Source organism: Ascidia mentula, chromosome 1 (genome assembly GCF_947561715.1).
Source record: "Ascidia mentula chromosome 1, kaAscMent1.1, whole genome shotgun sequence".
Taxonomy (NCBI): domain Eukaryota; kingdom Metazoa; phylum Chordata; class Ascidiacea; order Phlebobranchia; family Ascidiidae; genus Ascidia; species Ascidia mentula.
In genome coordinates, this window is record NC_138566.1 from 21,749,673 (window position 1) to 21,771,297 (window position 21,625).

At 39.4% G+C, this 21,625-nt stretch overlaps 3 protein-coding genes across 3 annotated transcripts; 1 reads left to right on the forward strand and 2 right to left on the reverse strand.

The window, feature by feature from the left end:
• Nucleotides 1–1,995: 1,995 nt before the first annotated feature.
• LOC145910305 (uncharacterized) lies at nt 1,996–3,593 on the reverse strand. Its single transcript, XM_082997381.1, has 2 exons — nt 2,789–3,593; nt 1,996–2,598 (listed from the first exon to the last, which is right to left on the reverse strand). The coding sequence occupies exons 1-2, from the start codon at nt 3,541–3,543 to the stop codon at nt 2,466–2,468; spliced, it is 888 nt and encodes a 295-aa protein (XP_082853507.1). The 5' UTR covers nt 3,544–3,593; the 3' UTR covers nt 1,996–2,465.
• Nucleotides 3,594–4,659: 1,066 nt separating this feature from the next.
• LOC145900250 (pre-mRNA-splicing factor 38A-like) lies at nt 4,660–7,832 on the forward strand. Its single transcript, XM_082988846.1, has 8 exons — nt 4,660–4,837; nt 4,977–5,136; nt 5,551–5,672; nt 5,738–5,823; nt 6,062–6,219; nt 6,371–6,451; nt 7,181–7,270; nt 7,483–7,832. Exons 1-8 carry the CDS (start codon nt 4,708–4,710, stop codon nt 7,589–7,591), a joined length of 936 nt encoding a protein of 311 aa, XP_082844972.1. The 5' UTR covers nt 4,660–4,707; the 3' UTR covers nt 7,592–7,832.
• A 3,661-nt stretch (nt 7,833–11,493) lies between these two features.
• On the reverse strand, nt 11,494–19,773 carry LOC145893048 (exosome RNA helicase MTR4-like). Its single transcript, XM_082982049.1, has 20 exons — nt 19,584–19,773; nt 19,413–19,501; nt 19,273–19,336; nt 18,816–19,061; nt 18,405–18,579; nt 17,753–18,067; nt 17,581–17,688; nt 17,360–17,492; nt 16,926–17,116; nt 16,764–16,865; nt 16,134–16,259; nt 15,609–15,759; nt 14,998–15,170; nt 14,358–14,681; nt 13,887–14,075; nt 13,431–13,569; nt 13,197–13,327; nt 12,890–12,970; nt 12,229–12,367; nt 11,494–11,694 (listed from the first exon to the last, which is right to left on the reverse strand). Exons 1-20 carry the CDS (start codon nt 19,658–19,660, stop codon nt 11,537–11,539), a joined length of 3,111 nt encoding a protein of 1,036 aa, XP_082838175.1. The 5' UTR covers nt 19,661–19,773; the 3' UTR covers nt 11,494–11,536.
• Nucleotides 19,774–21,625: the final 1,852 nt, after the last annotated feature.

Sequence of the window (21,625 nt, forward strand, 5' to 3'; positions counted from 1 at the left end):
GAATGACTCCATAGCCATTACTGTGGTGGGAAGCAACTATTCTGTAAATGTGGTACATTAATTTTCAAGATTTCTGCAGGCATAAACAAGAATGCCATACCGCCCATATTTCTAAAACTTATCCTCAGTTTGAAGGTCAACATTTTGACAAATATTATTGTCCCTTGTTCTGACTAAACGTCCTTATTTTTATGTTGTTTTAGCTCAAAAAATGTTAAATGCAAACATTTTACATTGTCATCAAGTTTGTGTGACGTCATTGTAGGAGCGTCCAAAACTATATTTCGTGTTGAAATGTCATGAATTAACATTAACCTTACTTATAGCCCTTACATTCAGCTGACATCCTTTGAAGATATCGGTACATGTGCATGTAGTTAACGACACATATTGCATACCACACTTTCGATTTAATTCGTGACCTCGTAAAGTTGTTATCATTGAGATTCTGCCTTCCTTTCATATACGAGATAACGCCACGCGTCTACATAAAATGAAAATTGTTCCACTCTTCCATTGGCAGCCAATGTGTCGAATCTGCGGCACCTAAACCGCAAACTTGGTACCATTTCCAGCATATAACGTTAAGGGTGATGTGCATCATGCGAGAACATTTATCAATTCATTTTCACGTGTGTTGTGACGTTGTCATTACTCAAACGTAGGTGTATGCATGACGCTTCACCAAGACCTTATAGTAAAGGTTTAAGCTCATTATGACATCATACACATACGCACAATTTTCGCTTGGTTGAGGTAATGCTACTACGTCAAAACACACACAGCATCGAAGTTTCAATCGAGTTATGTTTGAAACGTTCCAAAACTAACGACAACTCGAGACATTGAACTCTATTCTACTTACTGTAATACTCCACGAAAAGTGAGCCCGTTATGAAACACAAGTGTTACACATAGCCGAAGATATGACTTGAATAAGATTATCATGATTCAGGCGTAATATTACTAAATACAGCTTCGCTGCGTGAATTTAAATCAAAAATTCAAGGAATAAAAGTGTATAAGATACTTCATAATTAAGGCGTATGTAATTTCGTCATACAGTTAGAATGATTAATCAATGTTATACAGGCGTATTGATTACCGCGCGAAAAAAGGCACATGTGTTGGGGTGTTGGCGTACTTGCTTTTCATGGCATACAGTGTTACGGCAAAACCAAGGAAGTTGATAGGGATCTGTTCACGTCGAGTAAGTCTGTTTGAAGGAATATCTAATAATAGCCCAGGGCTTGGTTGTATAATGGAAACTTGTTTTTATGTCAGGGGTGAGCCGTTTCCGCTATAAAACTGTCTAAAGCAGGGGTGTGGAACTTGCGTCCCACAAAATAATTTGGCCTGCGGAAGTTTGTCGTTACGGCCCAGACCACACACAAATTCTAAGTTAGGGATTAGAGTTGTTGTGCATGTAGAAGTCTGACCTCTGCAAAACAAGTAATTTGACAAATTTGTGGTATATCCATTGTTGCATTATACTGACCATTGTGATTACTATTACAGTGAAATTACTCCAAAGGTCTCATGCGGCTACTGGTTGCTACCTAACACGAATCCAAAGATCCAAATATAATGTTTTTATGTGGATAGTTTACAGTGCTACTAAGCAGTTGCAGCCTTATTTCTGAAAATACAAAGGCAGGCGACCACTTGTACGGTGTACCACTTTGGGCAAAAAATTGGCAATTGGCAACTGTGCTGTGCAAGTCTCATTACTGCAAGTTTTTCAGTGTACGTTCAGTGATATAAGGTTACAGGTTATCAGCCTGTCTTCAGGTGCTTGCAAAAAAGTCTTTAAATGACATTCTCACCCATGCGTTATGTAGCTATAGGGGTTTACCCCGCTCGTTAGTTCGTGCCCCAGATGGCGCAACTTGTCATGGATTATTATTACAGCTTTCCTCGTGTCCGTTCTGGGCACATCTTTTGTTTCAATTGTCCTCGTATTGGCGCAAGCTATATAATTCCGATAGGTGAAAGTTTAGGGAACGCTTTCTTTTGTGCCTGTGGCGCAACGAGCAATCAAAATACATGCGCTGATAAAGCCTTGGAACTTATGTACTGTGCTGTAGTATACGGTATTAAACAGTTAAGCAAACACAAATGAATAGACATGAACAACCAAACGCTCACAATTTCATTTACAATTTCTGAATAAATGAAGACTTTATGTACACAAAATACGTTAAATTCAATGCAGCAAAAAAGCCCAGATCAACCAGTAACGAGTGGATAACTCAAATATTGTCACTGCACAAAAGTCAGCACAAAAAGAAAAAACAGATTTGCAAACCCTACAGTAAATTTGCGACAAATGAAACAAGCACAACACATTCCAGATTAAGAAACGAAACAAACAGCTTATAAAAGCTTGTAAAAATATGAAAACCACAATCACTCGTAGATAGATTCCCGGTAAAATCGCAATGTACCTGAAACAACTCAGGTATTCACAGTGCGTAAGCTGGTTTGTAAGAACAATGAAAACCTAAGCCCAAATTTCCAAACAAATATCTCAGGTCTTTTATATCTGGGGAAAATAGATCCTCCATAATTTGGCGGTATTCAGTATCTCCATCGATTCTGAAAGAGTTGACAACACAGGTTTAGGATTGTGATATTATTAGTTATAACAGCAAAGTAGTGTTTATGGAACTACAGACAGTATTGCAGCTGGTGCCTGTAGAGCCGAGCCAGATTGAAAATATAGCCCAGCCGAGAATGCAAAAAATCTAAATTCCTCAGAACTACTTTACAACACAATCAAACGAACCTTTCTAAGAGCGCTCTTGCCGCGTCTTCTCTGATCTGACATTTCTTTGGATATTTTTTGTGGCGTCGGTGTCCGAACACGTCCCTGCATTCCCGTATGTCGTCGATTTCTTCGCCAAGACAAATTGCGATGCAAGATGCCACTGGAATCGCATCGAGCATCCGTTTGTGCGAGTTATCATTGTACGCATCACGCACACGCCGTCTGGCTATTTCAAATAGTAACAGCGTCGCGATTTCGGTAAAGGGAGGTGGCCCTTCGATCTCGATTGACTCCTGCATAAACTTTTTAAAGAAACGGGTAAACTGGCTGCTCTTAGTCCATGTGAGCCAGTTCATTAGAAAATTCCACGAGTTTGGTTGACAATTATCAGCAGCATTAGAGAAGATCACTCCGTTGCCTGGTTGTAGCTTGGTGGGATTAGCAAGCAGGGCGATTGCTGGTGTCTTTGGATTTTCGCCCATAGTGAAATAGAAGTAATTTCCGATCACAAATTTATTCCTGTCGTTTACGATTTCAGTAAGTGTGCACAGGAGGTCTCGACCAGTGTGATTTTTGGATAACTTAAAGCAGCCAGCGAGGGATGGATCTGGGCAAATTTCGTTGCTGCGTTTGCTTCTAGAATATTTCTTCACCCCTGCGATCAGCTTGTCTTCCCCTGGCATAGCGTTTTCCTGTGGTATGCTTCCAATACGTGGCAGATTGTCACAGAATCTCGAATTGAAGTCTCTGTATTTCTCGTATTCATCATTCATGTTGTTAAATTTACCTTTGGTCGACTAAGTTAGAATATTTACTAAACGGAACAACCTAAAATTGCCAATGTCAACATATCATTAAGTAAACTGCATCGTTAGTTGCAATGCAAATTGTTACACAACAAATATTGCACCATTTTTATGTCGTAAGTGAGATTGTAAATTTCTGTCCAGTTTGATGGTGTGGAAAGGAGGAACTGTTTCTGCCGCTTTTGCATCAACAAGGACCATAAATAAAAGTTTTTTTTGCATTGCATGAGCCAGTAATTTTAGGTTGCAGAATATGTCATGCTAAATTCATGCATAGCCTACATAGCCTGCAGAATATATATTTTATCAGATAGTCTGAAATTTAGCCTGTATTGAAACTCATTGATGTCATTTACATCTCTTTTTGAAAAGGTTAAAAACTTCGTCATATTGTAAATGTTACTATTTAATGTTATGCTGAACCTATCTGATTTTTAATCTAATGCCTGTCCTTGGATAGGTACATAAGCCCTACTGCACTAACACTGACTTTGCTGTAGGTCGACTACGGTAGTTTAAATGCCCTCGCACAAAACCTGGTTCTTTCCCGTGAGGTGTGGGCTGCATTCAGGTATAACGTTCGTTTATCACATATGAACCATAACCTGTCTGCTCTAGGCCGCATTCACTCCTGCTTTGGGTACTGGTATTAGTCTTGAATTTTGTTTATACAGATGCAGAAACATTATGTGTCTCCCGAATTTTCGAATTCATGCTAATAGGCCTAAGTATTAAAAAAACATTTTCGGCACGTAAAAACTTTTTATGTCGTATGTCATATTCGTTTATTGTTTCATTTTAATGTTATGGGAGTCGTATTTGCCTTACGTTATCAGATTCCAAACAGTTCATGCTAAAAATATTTTCCATGCAGAACTTGTTAAAGTAATATTACATCTCTGCTGGCTACGTAAATTTACACCGGCATATATCAAAACGTTTTCAAGCGTGACCCCGTGCTAAAGCTACTAATTATGAAAATAAATAACCCAACTGTTAAAATACTAGTCTCCAAAATTTTGTTGAAATATAAAAACAGCGATTTGATCAACATTTACTGATTTATTTTGTTTATGCAGCCATTCAGCCTTGATTGCAAGGCAGTCAATGACTTTAGCATAAAAGTGTAAAATGGCAAACCGTACGGTGAAAGACGCCAACACTGTAAAGGGAACAAACCCGCAATATTTAATAGAGAAGATAATTCGGTCTCGGATATATGACAGCCGTTACTGGAAGGAGGAATGCTTTGCGTTGACAGGTAGCTATAGCCTACTTGTTTTTGTACTATTTTGCAAAATATTTTTCATTTCCTCTTTTTGAATACTCTATGTCGTTATTTAATTTTAATCGTTAAAATGCTCTTTTGCCTTCTCAACAACTTGCTTTCATCTGCACAGCGGAGTTACTTGTTGACAAGGCAATGGAGTTGAAGTACATTGGGGGTGTTTACGGCGGCAACATTAAGCCATGCCCTTTCTTGTGTCTTGTCTTGAAAATGCTCCAGATTCAACCTGACAAGGACATTATTGTTGAATTCATCAGAAATGAGGATTTCAAGTATGCATGTCTCCCTACAATGAAGATTTATAAAATTATCAAACTAGATTTTTGATTTATTTTGTATGAAGGTGCAATATTAGGTATATACATTATTTATACATATTTAGCAGCACAATATCACACATATTGTAGTGGTAAATGCTATCAAAATCATTCAATGTGATTTTATGACATATAAGTTCTTTAAAACATACATCATCAGTTCCTTCTACTACCTGGATAGATTAGATATAGATTAGATATATAATTGAATTGATTAATTACATACGAAGTGTTTCATATTTCCTGTTTGTGATTAGTAGGCGATGTCTGCCTAAAATTAATACACGCAGTAAATCTTATTTATGGATGTGGAAAGCCACACAGAAAAACTTTGTCATATTGACAAAACAATAATACTGTTGTTCATAGATACGTCCGCTGTCTTGGTGCTTTCTATATGCGTCTCACAGGTACCTCCTTGGACTGCTACAAATACCTGGAACCGCTACTAAATGATTTCAGAAAAATCAAGCGACAAAAACGGGATGGGAGTATGTATCACTTTCACCATAAACACTAAAAGTAAAAAGTCGATAAGATTTTTAAATGTGTTAAGGTTTTGTTATTGACCATATTGATGAGTTTGTTGACAATTTACTTCGGGAGGAACGTGAATGTGATACAATTCTACCAAGAGTGCAGGTTTGATTTAGTTTTTAGTTTCTATGCATACAGTATGATTGTGGAACAATGAGGTAAAAAATTATAAAATATCAATTAATCTGCCTAAACTTTTATAGACAAGCATTACGTTGATTTTCTCTATGCTTACGTTTATCAAGAAAAAGGCTGTGGCACAAAGAGTTAGAAGTTATCCAAACACTCATTTCTTTAATTTTGTCAAGAAAAAATTAAAAAAAGTGGAGCATTTTTTGTAAAGAAACGGCAAATTATGGAAGAGAGCGAACAATTGGAACCTCGCATCTCCGCTTTAGATGATGACTTGGATGACCTGGGAGAATCTAGCGATGAAGAAGACATGGTCGTTGAGGAAAAACTTCCACCTGTTCGACGACCGAGAAGTCCTTCCCCACCCAGGTATAACATGGCAAAACCACAGTAAAACTTGATATTCCCAAGCTTTCACAATCATAAGTCTTGGTTGTTTTGTTTATTGTTTGCACACGAAAAAGCGAATCCACAGATTGGGGTCATTGTCACTTTTATGCAACCCTTTATTCTCACACAGGGAGAGAGAGCGCCACCGTCGTTCCCCCTCACCAAGGAGACGCAGATCACGAAGTAGATCTCCAAGAAGGCGTAGAAGAAGGTATTGTGTGTTTGTTGCTGCAAGTTACATCGTACTTTTAGTTTCGTTGTTTGTTCTCAATTGGTGTCATAAATGAAAAACAGCTTATTACGGTCTTATTTGGATTGGTTGCATTTAACCGCGTGTGATTCTTACATTTTACACAACATATCAAACTAGGGATGCACCAAAAGTTCGGTTTGCCGAATTTATTCGGCCGAAACTAAGGTTTTTATAATTATTCGGTTTTTTCTGCATGTAACACTAATACACAAAGTTTAGTGTAGATTAGAATCATTGTTTAAACTGCACGAGTGTGTTCGTTTTATTTGTTTATTGTCACCGAAATAATGAAAATCAACTTTAAGCAGTTGGTACAGCAGTCGAGGTTATTTTTTAAATGCCAACAAAAGGCTGTGTGATAGGATTAGAACCAATCCAGCACATGTTTTGTTTAAATTTATTGCGTTTGAAGAGATAGATACTAAAATTAGTTTCGGTTTATTCGGCAAGTTTTGCCGAATATTCGGTTTCGGCCGAATAAAAAAATGCTGTTTCAGTGCATCACTAATCACAACACTTTTTGCAACTTATTGTTAGTTGGTGAAAATTTCGCGGCAAACCTGAGCCCGTTTCGCGGCATTTGTGAAATCCTGAATCGTGAACCTTTCGCATACAAAAACTGTGTCCCCTTATGTTTGGAGTCGGCGTGCTTTGCTTCTGAATTTTTACGATAAATTTTACGCTCAGTCGGACTCCACCACGACGTCACCGTTCTCGAGAAAGGGAAAGACCCCGTTCTCCGCACCGCTCTCATAAACATCACGACGAGGATGAGAAGTAAGATGTTGAACAGTTTTTAGCACCCAGTGTATGCATTTCTACCGACGACCAAGTGGACGTAGAAAACTTAGCTAATTTAAAAGAAAAATTTTAAAGATGCCAACAGAGGTCGTAAAAGGAACGAATCCACCATCGGTTTGACCGCTTGGCATTTTTACACACGCGACTTAATCCTGCAAGTAAAATGATTACAATAAAACTGTTTGCAGACCAAAGAAGAAGAGCAAGAAGTCGAGGAAACAGAAGGATGGCGAGAGCATGGAAATCAAAGAGGCGAACGCCCTTCGCGCGAAACTTGGTCTTAAACCTCTCAAATGACATTGTTGTGGTATTTTCCTACATTTAAAACTTGTCCTTTGTTGGGTCGAAGACAAAGGCGTCGTTGTCGGTGGCAAGGCTGTTATTTGCCCAAGTCAACCTTGTTTTTTCTCAAATACTGCCTCGCGACACCAAGGAAAATGTCGGCGTCATCAGTTTTTACAGTGGGACATTTCTTAATGTCTCCGCACAGCAGATCTTTTTAACTTGGATCGGCATTGAATAAACGACGTCCAATTTTTGTGTTGTTTGTTTCTTGTGCGGTTTGTGCAGGGGTATTGCAGTTTTTCTAGGTTCTTGAAATATCCCTGTTGGTTAATTGAAAAGAAAATATGCGAAGTTTTAACCACCAAAAACTCGCAACTCACGTATATTGGCAAAGAGTTCATTGGCCTTACTTGTTGTGTATGCAACAACTGAAAGTGTACAGGCGGTCAAAACGACGAAACACTCAAAAAAAATTACCCGGAAATGTAAAAACGATGACACATACTCAATGAATGTCCTCTAGATTGTAAAACTGACATCTGCTGTCGGGACACCGTCCTCAAAAACAGGTTTAAGAAGCACATGTTGCTTTCACTGGGGCGTAACCAAGAAGTAATTCTTTATTGCCCCAATAATTTCAAGGCGCCTTTTCGCCTCGTTGCGTTCAGTGATCCTACCTGAATTTTCCTTGTTGGTTATAGCAGTTAATGGCTCTTCCTACAGCGGTACGATTGTCAGACGGCAAAGTTTACCTTGGCAGTTGAACAGAAAATGTTACGACCGAACTTGGATCGGTTACACAAGGTTAAGTTTCTGTTTTTGGCTGTCACGGTTTTTGTCCTAGTTTATGTTTCGTCGTTAGAAAGATATGGAAAAAGGGGAATTGATCAGACCGCAGGTGAGGTTTTAAAAAGATTGAGGCCGGCAGCGAAACAAGTCGAAGAAATAATTGAAAATTGTACCCTTTGGAAGGCCGCCCCGAATTGGTCTCAAATGTCCAAGGCGCAATTTGTCTTGGACCCAAATGTATTTCTATATCCGGGCTTGCTTTATGGACCGAACAATCAACTTGCTCAGCTCTACAAAGCAGTGGCAGCCGCCATTCATTTGAACAGGTTTGTTTTTTAGTTGCCTTGAACGTCATTTTTTAACAACAGCTTGTTTGAAATCAATCATACTCAAACAGGAACCCGGCGAAGATTTGATATATCAATATAGGTGCTAAAATTTAAGACACTATGAATCAGATTTTTTGGCCCGCCTATGTGTATTGTGGCATGTTATGTACAATTGTCTGCAAACATAAAATACGAAAAGCAAGCACTTGGTTTTGGGGTCCTTTTTTAAAAAAATTTTAAACAACAGTGGCGCAGCATGTGTTAAAGATGCTGGACAACCACGTGCTCAAACCAATTGTCCTGAAAGCAGAAAATCCTAACACTTCAATTGACACAAGTTTTGCATATATAAAGGAAACCTTATTTACAGGACGTTGGTGGTGCCAAATTTTCACACCCACTTCTTGTATAGTCACGAAGTTATTCCGCCACACCACAGACTTGTGGTGGAAAGGATATGCGAGTTTGTTTCATGTATTTCGCTGGAATCCTTTCGGAACGTCTGCAACGGCAAGTTTGACGTCACGTTCCAAGTAAAATCACAACCTTTTATCAACAAAAGTCAATTGCTGTTCATATAATTTTTTGTTCTTGTTAATTATTTAAACAATTAATTGCCGACGCTCTGCCAGGTGTAATGTTCAATAAATGCACAACAGGCTCTTCTGAAAAAATAATTTACTTGGTCGACGTTTCGGTCGTTGCAATTTTTTTCGGAAGAACTTGTGCGTTTATTTGTTCTTTGTTCGTGACTTTGCCGGCTCTGTTTTTACAAATAGATCACATTTGTTCAATCGCTCTTGCAGCTTTCAAAAGAGCAGGTTTACAGTTTAAGTGTCAATGCCTTACTGCCACTCCTAACTTAACTATGCCAGTTATCGCTAAATTATAGTTAAAAGCAATGTATTGGACTTGTAACACCCGTCCATGGCAAACCATAACCATAGTGATGTAATGACATATTGGCAACATTGCACAAGTATTGCACACCACATCGCATTATGCAATGCACACTTTGCAGCTATCGACTTATTGCGTATACATAAACCCCAAAAGATGCCCTGGATGATTTTATCTATATTTCTTTGCTAACGTGTGACCTATAACATGTTGTATCGGACTGAAATAACCCTTCCAAATTATCATATTTTATCGATCAATGGTTTACATGCTGGTAATACTTCTGTTTACAGGGCGTCGTTCCTAAAGCTGTAGATTACAGGCACATGTTGGAAGACGCTGGAATGGTTCCTGAATCAGGATACAACCTTCCAAGTCAAACGGATGCCGTAATTCGTGGCTCTCACCTGTCAGCTGCAGAAATGAAATCCGTGTTTAATTCAACTAAATCGTGTGCATTGATGTACGGTATTTACGAGGCAACGCGGTTTTGGATCAAGGGTAAAACGTTTACAGAAATACCAGCGGACGTCAAAAACCCCGCCGAGGTGGACGAATGTTCTTTAAATCACGCTGTCGTGGGGTCGGTGGTTAACCTTCCAATTGCTGTCATGGACGTGGCTGAAAAATACGTCGGAGAATTGTTTGGTGGTGAAAAGTACGTCGGAATGCATTGGCGTTACAACAGCGACTGGAATTCGCACTGCACGAAGAACTTGACGATGTGCAAGTTGTACAGAAATGTCACGGCCAGGCACGTTGCCCGGGCAGTGTACAGAGACCTTAAGAAGTTTGAGGCTAGATTTAGTAAGCAGATCAACATCTATATCGCAACGCCACCCTCGATCGCAAACTTTGGGCGCAAGGTACTTCTCCAACTGCAGAGACTCGACCAAAGATTTCGGGGTCCTTCCTTTGACCTTGCAACGTTTGTCAAAAACCGTTTCGGCGCTTGTATGGAAAAGTGCGGGTGGTTTTACGACGACGCAATTTCGCTTATTGAGATGGCGGTCATGGTACAGAGCGAGTACTTTTACTATTCTCAGATGTCGTCGTGGTCAGCTAACTGTCGATACCCGCGGCGCGTTCGCCCGCACGTTGGCGTACCGGTCGTCATGAAATACGATGCGAATGTGTACAAGTTGTCAGAGGCACTGCTGTTGGAAGAGGTTGAGAGTAACAGTTCTCGGCAAAAAGCTTTTGAAGGATCGTGATTGTCGACCATTACGTTGGTTGAAATGCGGTTGAATTTGTATTGGTTCATGTGTATGCAATGGACTGTGACGTATTTTCTGCGATTGTGCTTTTTTCCAGCCTGGGGTTTGCGGACTCGTAAGGGGCTCGTGGGGTAGTTGCAGTGGGTATGAAAATGAGCAAGCACAGTCTTTCTTATTAAAATTCCGAATATTTCAGTCCGTTTTGCTATTCATCAGTTTTTACATTTTTGATTTTGGGTCATCCTGAGGACATCTATTAAATTTTGGGCACTAAAAATTTATAGTGCACAGCACGAACTATAAATCACAAATTTTATTTCAATGCTGAAATATTTTGCTTTATTCTGACATTTTGAACAAAATAAGTCGCTTCTGCCAGTAAATGGTTGTTGCATAATTTTCAAAAAACCTACTGCACACTTTGTTCAACTAAGCCTTTGTTAAAACTATTCCCTTTTTATTTGTGGCAACTTGTTTCATTGTGGTGGGACCAATTTCAAAATATCCCATACTGCGAAATCTCACATTAACCATTGCGATGCAAATCCAAGCTGATTCCACAATGTTTGAGTTGTGTTTTTTTGCAGTGTATTTAAACCGCCATGACCAATCCTGCAAAACACGGGTACAAAGGACTTCCCTTAAAAAATAAACAGCCATCTTGACCTGTTCTTTTATTCGAGAAATATCTAAAAGCGAAGCGAAAAAAGGTGAAACGCGAATCATAGATAAAGGCTGGCGGCGAAAACGATATCTCTTTTGATGAGACGAATTCCTTCAGCGAATTTGTTCTCCAACTGGGTGTTGCCGATGGCTTTGGCGGCGTGGCACATTTCACGAAGAAGCTCCTCGAGTCGTCGCATGCAACGTATGATGCTTCCTGTATGAAAGGGAAAAATAATTGACTGAAAAGAATATGTTTAAGAGTATTAAACTAATTTGGATCTGTTTAAACCAAGGTTTCCCCTGGCTGGCAGTCGATCGCGCAACGTAATACGATTTCTATTACTATGTAAGTTACACAGAAATACAAGTTTCGCAAACTTATTTACATAGAAATACAAAACAAAACTTACTTACTACAAATTACTGGAACTTACATAGAAAAACAAAACTACAGACAATATTAGCACAATTATGTTCAAGAGGTTATACTGGTCATCACAGAACCCGACGCCTACGCTTCTACACACAGAGTTTCGACCAATTAGGTTTTCAGACAAACGTACAGACCACCGAAATGCTACAAGTTGGAAACACTCTGCACCAAGTAATCTCAGTTTCGCTAACATATGGAGAAATTCTTCCATAATTTGGGCAATTGCTGGAAAACAGCATAGAACGTACCTCCAATACATTTAGTAAGCAGATATTAGAATTAAGTTCCCGAATGATGTCCGCTTGACACACTTACCTTCGAAAGTGTCGGTTATTTCGGCGATCTGGGAGAAAGTGGATCCGTTGCACCACATATATACGACGTCCATCAGCATGGTCTTGAACGACTGGACGTATTCCTCTTCATCCATGGGTAACTTCGCTTCGATGGAGACCTGAGTTAACAGCAAGTACGTAAGTCTAAGATAGTGATTCTTAACCTTTTGCCTTCATGGAGCAATTCTTTAAAATCATAAACTGTTACCCCAATTCTGATAGAGTATTATAATGATCCTAATGGTTTTATAACCACATAGATAGTTTAAGAACCAATGGTATACAGCAGAGGTCTCCAACCTTTTTCACTGCAGACCAATTCAATGTTGGCACAATTTCCACGGATACATTGTCAATTAAGGCACGACGGATAAATTACCGAAACTATGACCATACTCTCAAGACCAAGTTTTGCCGAAAAATGTCAATTTTAGCACAATATTGGTGACTGGACTAAGTGACGTGGCGCATCCTGATAAGTTTGTTCTTTTTGTATGGACCGGTAATAAATGATTTACCAATCAGTGGTTGGGGGGAGTTCTGCCTAGGTCAGTGTCCCAGCTGGTGAATTATTTCCCGCAGTATGACAAAAACTTTCGCAGGGGTGAATATAACAGAAAAGGGTACAAAAAGAAATTTACCTTGGCTATCCTCCGGGCAGCTTCGTGCATTTGGCGCAGGGGACTAGCGAGATCCTCACTTAGTTTTGGGACGCTCTTTGACTAAAAGTAAACAACAGCGTGAACTGAATGAAATACATTCGCCTTTTTCCCAACAGAAAAGCAATAGCTAGGAAACTAACAAACGACATAACGGTGCATTGTTTCAAGCATACAGTGTTTATACAGTGCTGACTGACTCAGTACTTTAGTCAGCTGGGAGTTTGGCAGTTTTAATGCTCTGCCATTTCTTAGTCTATGTATAGATGCACAGAGCTAGAGAAGTTACTTTTTCGTCGAAGACAAAGCAACTGAGCAGAGCGCAACATTGGGCGGAGGTGAGGGAGTTGAAGACCCCGTTGAAAACCATCTCTGTCAACAGAAGTTCGTCTGCGGCGCTGATTTCGCAAGCAACCCTTCCTGCAAAACAGTAAACAATAAAAGTATTTAGTATGTTTGCACCCACCAACTGCACGTATCTTCTCGATGACGTCAGACCAAGTCTTGATGACGTTGGACGTACCTTTGGTCTCGATGACGTCGGAGGCGGTAGCGTAGTCGAGACGTCTCAATACCCGTTTTCTGCACTTAAGTTCATCCATTTGTAAGATTGTCCTCGATTTTTTCAGCTCCCGCTTTGCTTCCTTGACGTCGGTGCCGAGCTGAAAACGTCACGTGATACATGAAGTTTATGACGTCACAATGTGTGTTAAACCGAACGTATTATTAATGAAAGCACTTGCTATTTTTGCAGGTGAACCAGGATTCAAGTGACCTATATTTTTATACCTTAGCTATTTTTTCGCCTTGATGGATTTAACGTATTACAGCAGGTGTCAATTATAAAGAATCAAATCGTTACAGAAAATTGCACAGAGGTTACAGCCACCCTTTTTTGAAATATATTTTTTGCCTCATATGAATTTAGCAACAGTTTTTGAAGAATCTGCTCTTAAACTTAACAAACAACAAAAATCACCTTCGTTTTCTTCTCGCACATCTCGTATATCTCCTTAGCTTGGTTGCTGCTGTGCAGGGGGTGTTTGTACATACGTCGTTCAAACGCCTCCGTCTTGCGTACGACTGACTTAAGCCGTTCATCTTTAATACACATGTCTTCAACCGGGTCAAGCAGGGGTAAGCCATCGGGAAAGCGCCTGTGGACCTCCTATAAATAATGATGGTTTTATTGCACGACGTGGACATACAGACTGGGTGCTTTAAGAAACGTATTTATTCATTGTGTAACGAACAAAACGGGTTGATATTCGGCAAAACCTATACAAAAACTTCGCTCCTGTTTGAAATGATGGTCAAACAGCAATATGTACAAACGAATGTGAATGAATTGTACATTACAATTTCTGCAGTAAAACTTGATGTGGCAATCTGCGATCGAAAATGTTCTGGTTTTGCAAACGTAATGCCCTTGAAATTTTAACAGACTTGCCTCTAATGAACGCAGCAGCGACTGGCGATTGTCCAAAGGCCTTAAGTCCTTGGGAAGGAATAATCGTATGCTGCTCATGGCTTTGATGAGCTGCACCAACACCGGTACCACCGCCATTTCGTTCTGGCGGTCGTTGCCTTTAGCGGGACGAGGGATGCGAGCTGATGAGGAACGGATGCTGTCTTTGTCGCAATTGAGGAGAACATCCACCACGTACTCCGGAGGCGGTTCCTCCTCCACACGAAGCCTCCCAACAGATTTTGGTTGCTTCTTTTGGAAGTTGACCACCACACCCCAACCAAACTCGTGTTCACCATTACGTACCTAGATGGGGTAAGTAAGGGAGTTGAGTGCTTAGAGAACTAATCATGTGTGTCAAATGGTTGTAGGCATTATATCATGAACCAATCATGAGTAATACAAGTTCTATTGTATGAATGAAACCCCACTCACAATGACACTTTGGTGAAGGCATTACTGACAGACAAATAAATACTCATGGATTGACAAGAATTTAGTCAAGATTTTGAAAGAACAGTAGATTAATTTATTACCAATACTTGCCAAGTTTATTTGTAAAAGGCAAAAATGCTCACCAAACTATTTTCAGTTAATAAACACATTAGAAAAGTAGTTTTACCTTGACAAGCCTTCCAGGTTGTAGGAAGGGCAAACAGTACTTTGGCATGTGTATGAATTCCTCCAACTGCAATGCCAGTTTCTTGAGCTGTTGTCGGATGCGGTAGTATGTCATTGATTCCTCCTCATCAATAATATTAAGGGCGGTATACTGTTTCTCCAAACTTGAAACCTCTGTAACACAGACCACAGTTAAATCCAGCGCAGGAACTACTATAGCAGGGGTTGGCTACCTATAGTGTACAACCTTTTTATAATTAGCAGTTACTGTGACTCGCTCAGTGATGTATCCACAAGGTTTAATGACATTTAAACAGCAAAGAGAATGGTATTAATAGTGGAAAAAACAGTATCGCCTTCTAATACATTTTAAATTTAACTTTGGTCCGCAGCTATGGAAAGGATGCAGACCCTGCACTACAGGTAGTTGTGTTTTATCACAGATTTTGTTAAAACATTGCACCATCTAGTGTCACAATTTATATGTAAACTCCCTCCAGCTGCAGGCCACCCTTTCAAACGATTTGCTCACCAAATACACACATATATAAAAAGCTTTCATAACCATAACCATTGAAATTTTTCAGTTAACACAAACTGCTGAACACATACTTTCCATCTTCTCTGGAATGGCAGTATAGTGTTGGAACTGATAGAATGACTTTTCAAGCATGTACTCTGGATTGATTTCTTCCACGCGGAGAAGGTTTAGCACCATGTTATATGTTAGGCGGAAGGCAGAGTCAAGAGGGTCTGGTGATCCCTGTAATATTATGAATGCTAGCTGTCCCAATAAAGCAATGTTGTTTATACATTAGATTTGACTGTACAGAAATATTAGATCAATAGGAGGTCAATTTCTCAATTCATGGACAAAAATATGTAAACCTTCTTCTGGCTTGGGCTCCAAATTAAGTTAGTTAAACAATAAAAAAGGTTGACAGTCCAAATCACCTGTAACTGTAACATTAGGAACCAAGATGAAATTAATAATGAAAGAACTTAAACCTTCCACCTCCACCCATAGCAGCAACCCTCATAATCTTACTTTTTCCTTCTACTACTGTTTACTTATTAGTAGGTTACAAGCTCAACAGTTTATTTGAGGCTATCCGATGTATAAAACTTGCCACAAACCTTAACGAGTGCCTTGCCCACACTGGGAGAAAGTTTTTCATCCACGACCATGATCACAATTCCTTTCTCATCCATTCCTCTTCTCCCGGCTCTTCCACTCATTTGAATATACTCCCCACCAGTTATCTGCACATGATAATACAGTAATTGATTTGTAAAATGTCCTTCTATTAGCAGATTGGGGATTTTTTTACTATGTTAAACTATGCCTAGGGTTAATGTTTTTGAAATTACACCTTTAGTGCAGTCTCTCGTCGCTTCTCTTGCTGCCACAGTGGCATGTTGCAGAAAACAGTTTTTATCGTTTTTTTGTCGTGGCAGACCCGAAAGTGGACCTACCGTTGAGTTATTTTGTTTTTGTTGTGTTTTTTTAATTAATTTTTATTGCTATTCTGTTTTCAGACAGAAACTAAAGATGCCAATAGGCGAAATTATTATTTCTTTAATAAAGATCTCATACTGGTGTGATCGTCTTTTGCTCCTTTTGGAGCTCTAGATATGTTTTTGAAATTTTCAGGAAAACAAGTTCAGAAAATAAGTGTATGTTCTATTTGCTCCATATCTGGTTTTATGTGCATGGAATTTTGTGCTTTTCAGCTATTTGAAATATGGACAAATAAAAGAACATACCCATCTAAAATCTTTCCCATCAAACTTTCGAATGCTTGTGAACACAACTGTGTGGGCAGGCATGTTGACACCCATTGAAAATGTTTCTGTTGCAAAAAGCACCTAAGAAGAAACATTGACTTTTGAGTTATTGGTACAATTCAAGCAAAATAAATTTATTACCTTAATTAAGCCTTCAGAGAAGAGAATTTCGATAGTTTCCTTAAGTATGGGAAGCAGACCTCCGTGATGGATCCCGATCCCATTCAGAAGAAATGGAAGACTTGCCTCCACCTGAGGAAGTTTGCGATCTTCTTCAGAGAGGGAGGCCATCGCATTATCGAACACTGTCTGCACCAGTTTTCTCTCATCAGCTGAAGTGTTCACCACACAAATAAATTGAGAAATTGTCACAATATTTTGAAACATGTCATGCTTTTGTAATTAAATGTTTGTCACAATGAAATAAGTGACAATTTTTATAGAGTAATGCACCGGCATGGGATGTTGGTTAAAAAACATACATACTTATAATTACCAAGTTAATATGCACAAGGAAAAAAAAACTAGCAGTTTAACACTTTGTAACTCCTCTTTGAATTCAGAATGGTAATTACCTGTGTTGAATTCCATGCGAAAGACTTGCTTGGCATAAAATTCACATTCTTTTTTGCTGAACGAAAACACAATGGCAGGAAGAAATTTTCTCTCCAAAATCAGCTCCACAATTTGCACACAAGCACTCTTGCCCTAAATCAAATTGTAGAAATACAATTTGTGTAGTTGGACAAATTTACCCACTGAGATTTTAGTTCAGCAAGTTGCACATGATTTTTACCTGTTGGCCACCTTTCCTTCCTCTTCTGTTAAAATCACTTTTTGCATTGTCACCGGCATCTCGAAGCACTGACATTGCAGTATTAAAGTTGTCCTCTCTGAAAGAACCCTACAAAAAACATACTGAAATGGAAATATACTGTTTGATCTGAAAAAAATGGCCAACAACTCACACTCTCGTCCACAACTAAATGCAGGCCATCACCACCAGTAGGAAATATGTAATGTTCCAATGGCACTGGTCTATAGTCCGTGTAAACCACATGACAGGGTTGCTTGTGTAGATGGCAGACCCAAGATGCAAATTGTCTTGCATTGGGTATGGTGGCAGACAAAAAAACATAACGAACATTGTCGGGAAGCAGAATGATTGTCTCCTCCCATACCACTCCACGTTCCTTGTTCCTCATGTAGTGAATTTCGTCAAAAACTACCCAGGCCACTTCACGCATAACTTCTGATCCTCGATATAACATACTGCGGAGAATCTGCAATGAGATAAAGGTACAATGCATTTGGGTGAATAAATTCAACAAATAAACAGTCAGGAAAAAGGTTCTTTAACATTCCACAAGACCACGGTTTCTCAATAAATTTGGTTTCATGTACCACTAGATTAAAATCAAAATAAACGCCCATAAATTTTTTACCCTATGTTATGTTTACAGACTCTTTACTTTAAGCAGGATAAAAGTTGTCATTATCAACTAGTTCACATAAAATTAACTTCATTGGATCTACCAAATTGGCAGTGATTCAGTCAGATCTACATATTCACCATTTTGTAAAAGTCAATGCAAATCAATCTATTGGTTCATTTATTACCTCAGTCGTCATGACAAGGCATGATGCTGTGGGATTGATTGTAACATCTCCAGTCATTAAACCAACATCAGAAAATTCCTCATACAGATCGCGATATTTTTGGTTGCTCAAGGCTTTGATTGGGGTTGTATAAATAACTCTCTGCTTATCACGGAGAGACATCGCAATGGCATACCTATAATGAGAAAAAAGCCCTTGCTGCAAGAAAAACTCCTTTTGTCTATTCCTTCTGTTATTCATGCACTATTTTACTTAAAACAACAAATGTTTATGAATATCAATTTTGAAACAACAAAACAACCAAGTTATAAATGAATAGTATTCCCTCAATTCTGTGTACCAATAAAGGAATACTGAAAAACAATTTAAAACTTTGAAAAACAATGTAAAAGGCAAAAAAAATGATCATACTCAGCTACAACTGTTTTCCCAGCTGACGTGTGAGCTGAAACCAAAACCGACTGATTGCTGTCCAAGCACATCAGCGCCTCCTGCTGGAATGGATCGAGAATGAACTTGTACTCCTTTGCGGCTTTCCCTTCTCTCGGTCTCAGATGGGAAACTTCCGTTCCAGATATAAATGCAACTTCATGGGAACAACCAGTAATCAGTGCACCCAATGTTTTGGTCTCCACTTTTGGAAGTGATTCTAGTAGACTAAATAAAAAAAAATGCATTTAAAAGTTACAACAAATAATTTTTTTTTCAAAAAAAGGTTCATATATTTCTTTACTATGTAATGTTACAAGCAAAACATAAGCAACCTTATGTTTATTGCAATGCTGGTGCAAAGCTGCAGTATGAAACAATATAGCACAATAAATCGCACATGCAAACAGTATGAAAAAATTACATTGCAATATACTACCTTGAGTAATCTTCTGGTTCGTCATTGCCGGCAGTTTCAAATGGCAAAGGTACATCCACAGGAACTTGAAAATTGTATAAACACAGTAATAAAACAAATAATATATTATTATTATTGCCATGCTACAAACTTGAGCTCACCCTTTTCTGAGTTTTCATTAATTTCCACCTTTTTCTTCTTTTCATCTGGGATGAATATTTCTGCATTTCCACTTCGTTTGTTTTTTGATCTAACGAGAAATAGTTAATAAAATACACAATTGTTTCCACTAGTCAATATAGGCCATGGACCTATATGTTCTCAGTTCTTACTTTGAACCGCCTTTGGATTTTGCCGAGTTTGGCTCCTCGTCAAATACGTTGAATAAGTCCTCTCCAAATCCCGCCATCGTGGTTTATATTTGCCACGGATTTAATTTAATTTGACTTTCAATGCAGTTTCAGTAAAACTTGCATCACCTTCGGCAAATCAACTCACAACAGCAAAACAGCATTTTCTTTCGTAAATATTCTCAACATGCGCGTTATAAAACTTCGCACAAGGGAAAGCTATTTATCCGGATACGGAACTATAAATGTTAAAAAGGTACTCTTTGGGTTGCATCAATTCAAAGAAAATCAAGATGTGGTAAAGGTTTGCTTTTTCTGAATATATGTATGGTTAAGGATCTTTAGAGATTTTGTGTTGGTATCGGGCGCTGTGAACACGACAATAATTGGTGAAATTATTGCTCATCTGTATGTCCACTTTTTCAATATTGCAGGCCATTTCGCTGTATCTTTACCGCAACGTTTTACCTGGCTGTATAGGCCTTACTTTTACCAAAAATTATTGATAAACAACCTACAGGTTTTCCCCTCACACCACCATAATACAATGTCTGTGATCAAACAACTTATTGTAAGAATTGGGGGTGTTTGTTTGTTGATTGCGTGTTCAGCCGCGACTGTACTGTTTCCTTCCACATGTACATCGGAGTTGGAGCCGATTGCACGTGGATTCCGTGCATCGTGTACCATTGTAGGTATCTTGGTTGGTAAAATTTCCGCATGCACACTTCTTGAGTATCTTCTGACACCGGCACCAGAACATGTGTTGGTTGTCAGGAAAATGGTGCGGCAGCACTTGGTTTATTGTTGGACTGGGGAATCGCTCTTCTTGCATTTCTTACTCTCATAAGGCTTGTATGGGGTGGAAGTGGATGAGATGTCTTGTTGCTTTATCATGGTGGTTGTCGACGGGTGTTCTGGGAGATTTGGTTTGGGTATCGATTATGATGTAATCGCTGACGTGGGTGGGGTATATTGTGACTCATGCATAGTAGAGTCAGATGAATACTCGTCTGATGAAGTGAAGTGTTCTTGTTGATCATCTGAAGAGGACCGCTCCCCAATATGGGTCGTGGAAGATTGGTCTTCTTCTGGAGTCTCAGAGGTGTTTTCTTCTGCATGCTCTGTAATTGTATGGTGGTGTTCCTGGTGGTCGACCTTGTCGGACTTGGGCTTGGGCAAGTCTTCTGTAGCGTTGGGTTTTTGTTCCATCTGCTCTATGTTTGTATCTCTATCTTTGGTGTTGGTACCTTTTTTTGCTGCCAAGGTGTGGCAGTCAGGCTTGTTATGGTCGTCTGCCTTCTAGTGGTCGCAGTGAGGTGGTTGCGACGGGTGAAATATACGAGGTGCGATCCAAGTTTGAGATCACGTGGTATTTGGTGGCCTTTTAGGACTGACTTTTTCATAACGAAGGCTCTCTTGCCATTGCCGCCAACCACGTGACACTAAAGCATATTGGCTTAACAGGATCTGGATTGGCTCTTGTTTTACTTTTGGAGGAACATAGCTTATGACCACTCGTTCTAGCGTAGACCACCGACGAGGAATCTGTGAACATCTTTGCCAATTTTTTTGCTTGTGTTGCGTTGGGCGTATAAAACATCACTTTCCCATTCGGGAGGAGAATTAAGCCATGTATGTTGCTAATAGCGAACTTGACTTCTTTGAGGAGGGCATAAATTGCCTCCCGGTTCAGCCCGGGATTAAATCGCGCCTCAACCTCACCATCACGGTCGATCATAAATGAATCGTCTTCTATTATTTCCACATTAGTGGCGGCAACGGCGGCATACGAAAGGCCAGCCGGCTGTTCAGCACTCGCCATGGGGTTACCGTAAGAAACACTATATAACAGTTTATCCACCTTCTCACCTTGAATTTGTGTCGCGATACAAATCTACTATTCACGTATATCCAAAAGTAGAGAGAGCTGATCTAAACTGCCTTTGTTCGTCCTGACATGATGATGAGTAACGCGTATTTGCTCGATTGAAACAAGTCCTGTTTCCCTGACTCCGCTTCAT

Bases quoted from the DNA above. Each gene is read 5' to 3' on its own strand.
- LOC145910305 (XM_082997381.1), bottom strand. From the start codon at position 3,543: ATGAATGATGAATACGAGAAATACAGAGACTTCAATTCGAGATTCTGT. The intron at 2,599-2,788 runs GTTCGTTTGATT...CAACTCTTTCAG, and splicing joins GCAAGAGCGCTCTTAGAAAG to AATCGATGGAGATACTGAAT.
- LOC145900250 (XM_082988846.1), top strand. From the start codon at position 4,708: ATGGCAAACCGTACGGTGAAAGACGCCAACACTGTAAAGGGAACAAAC. The intron at 5,137-5,550 runs GTATGCATGTCT...TGTTGTTCATAG, and splicing joins ATCAGAAATGAGGATTTCAA to ATACGTCCGCTGTCTTGGTG. The intron at 6,452-7,180 runs GTATTGTGTGTT...TTTTACGCTCAG, and splicing joins CCAAGAAGGCGTAGAAGAAG to TCGGACTCCACCACGACGTC.
- LOC145893048 (XM_082982049.1), bottom strand. From the start codon at position 19,660: ATGGCGGGATTTGGAGAGGACTTATTCAACGTATTTGACGAGGAGCCA. The intron at 19,337-19,412 runs GTGAGCTCAAGT...ACAATTTTCAAG, and splicing joins TAATGAAAACTCAGAAAAGG to TTCCTGTGGATGTACCTTTG. The intron at 18,068-18,404 runs GTAATAAATGAA...ATCTCATTGCAG, and splicing joins GCCTTGTCATGACGACTGAG to ATTCTCCGCAGTATGTTATA.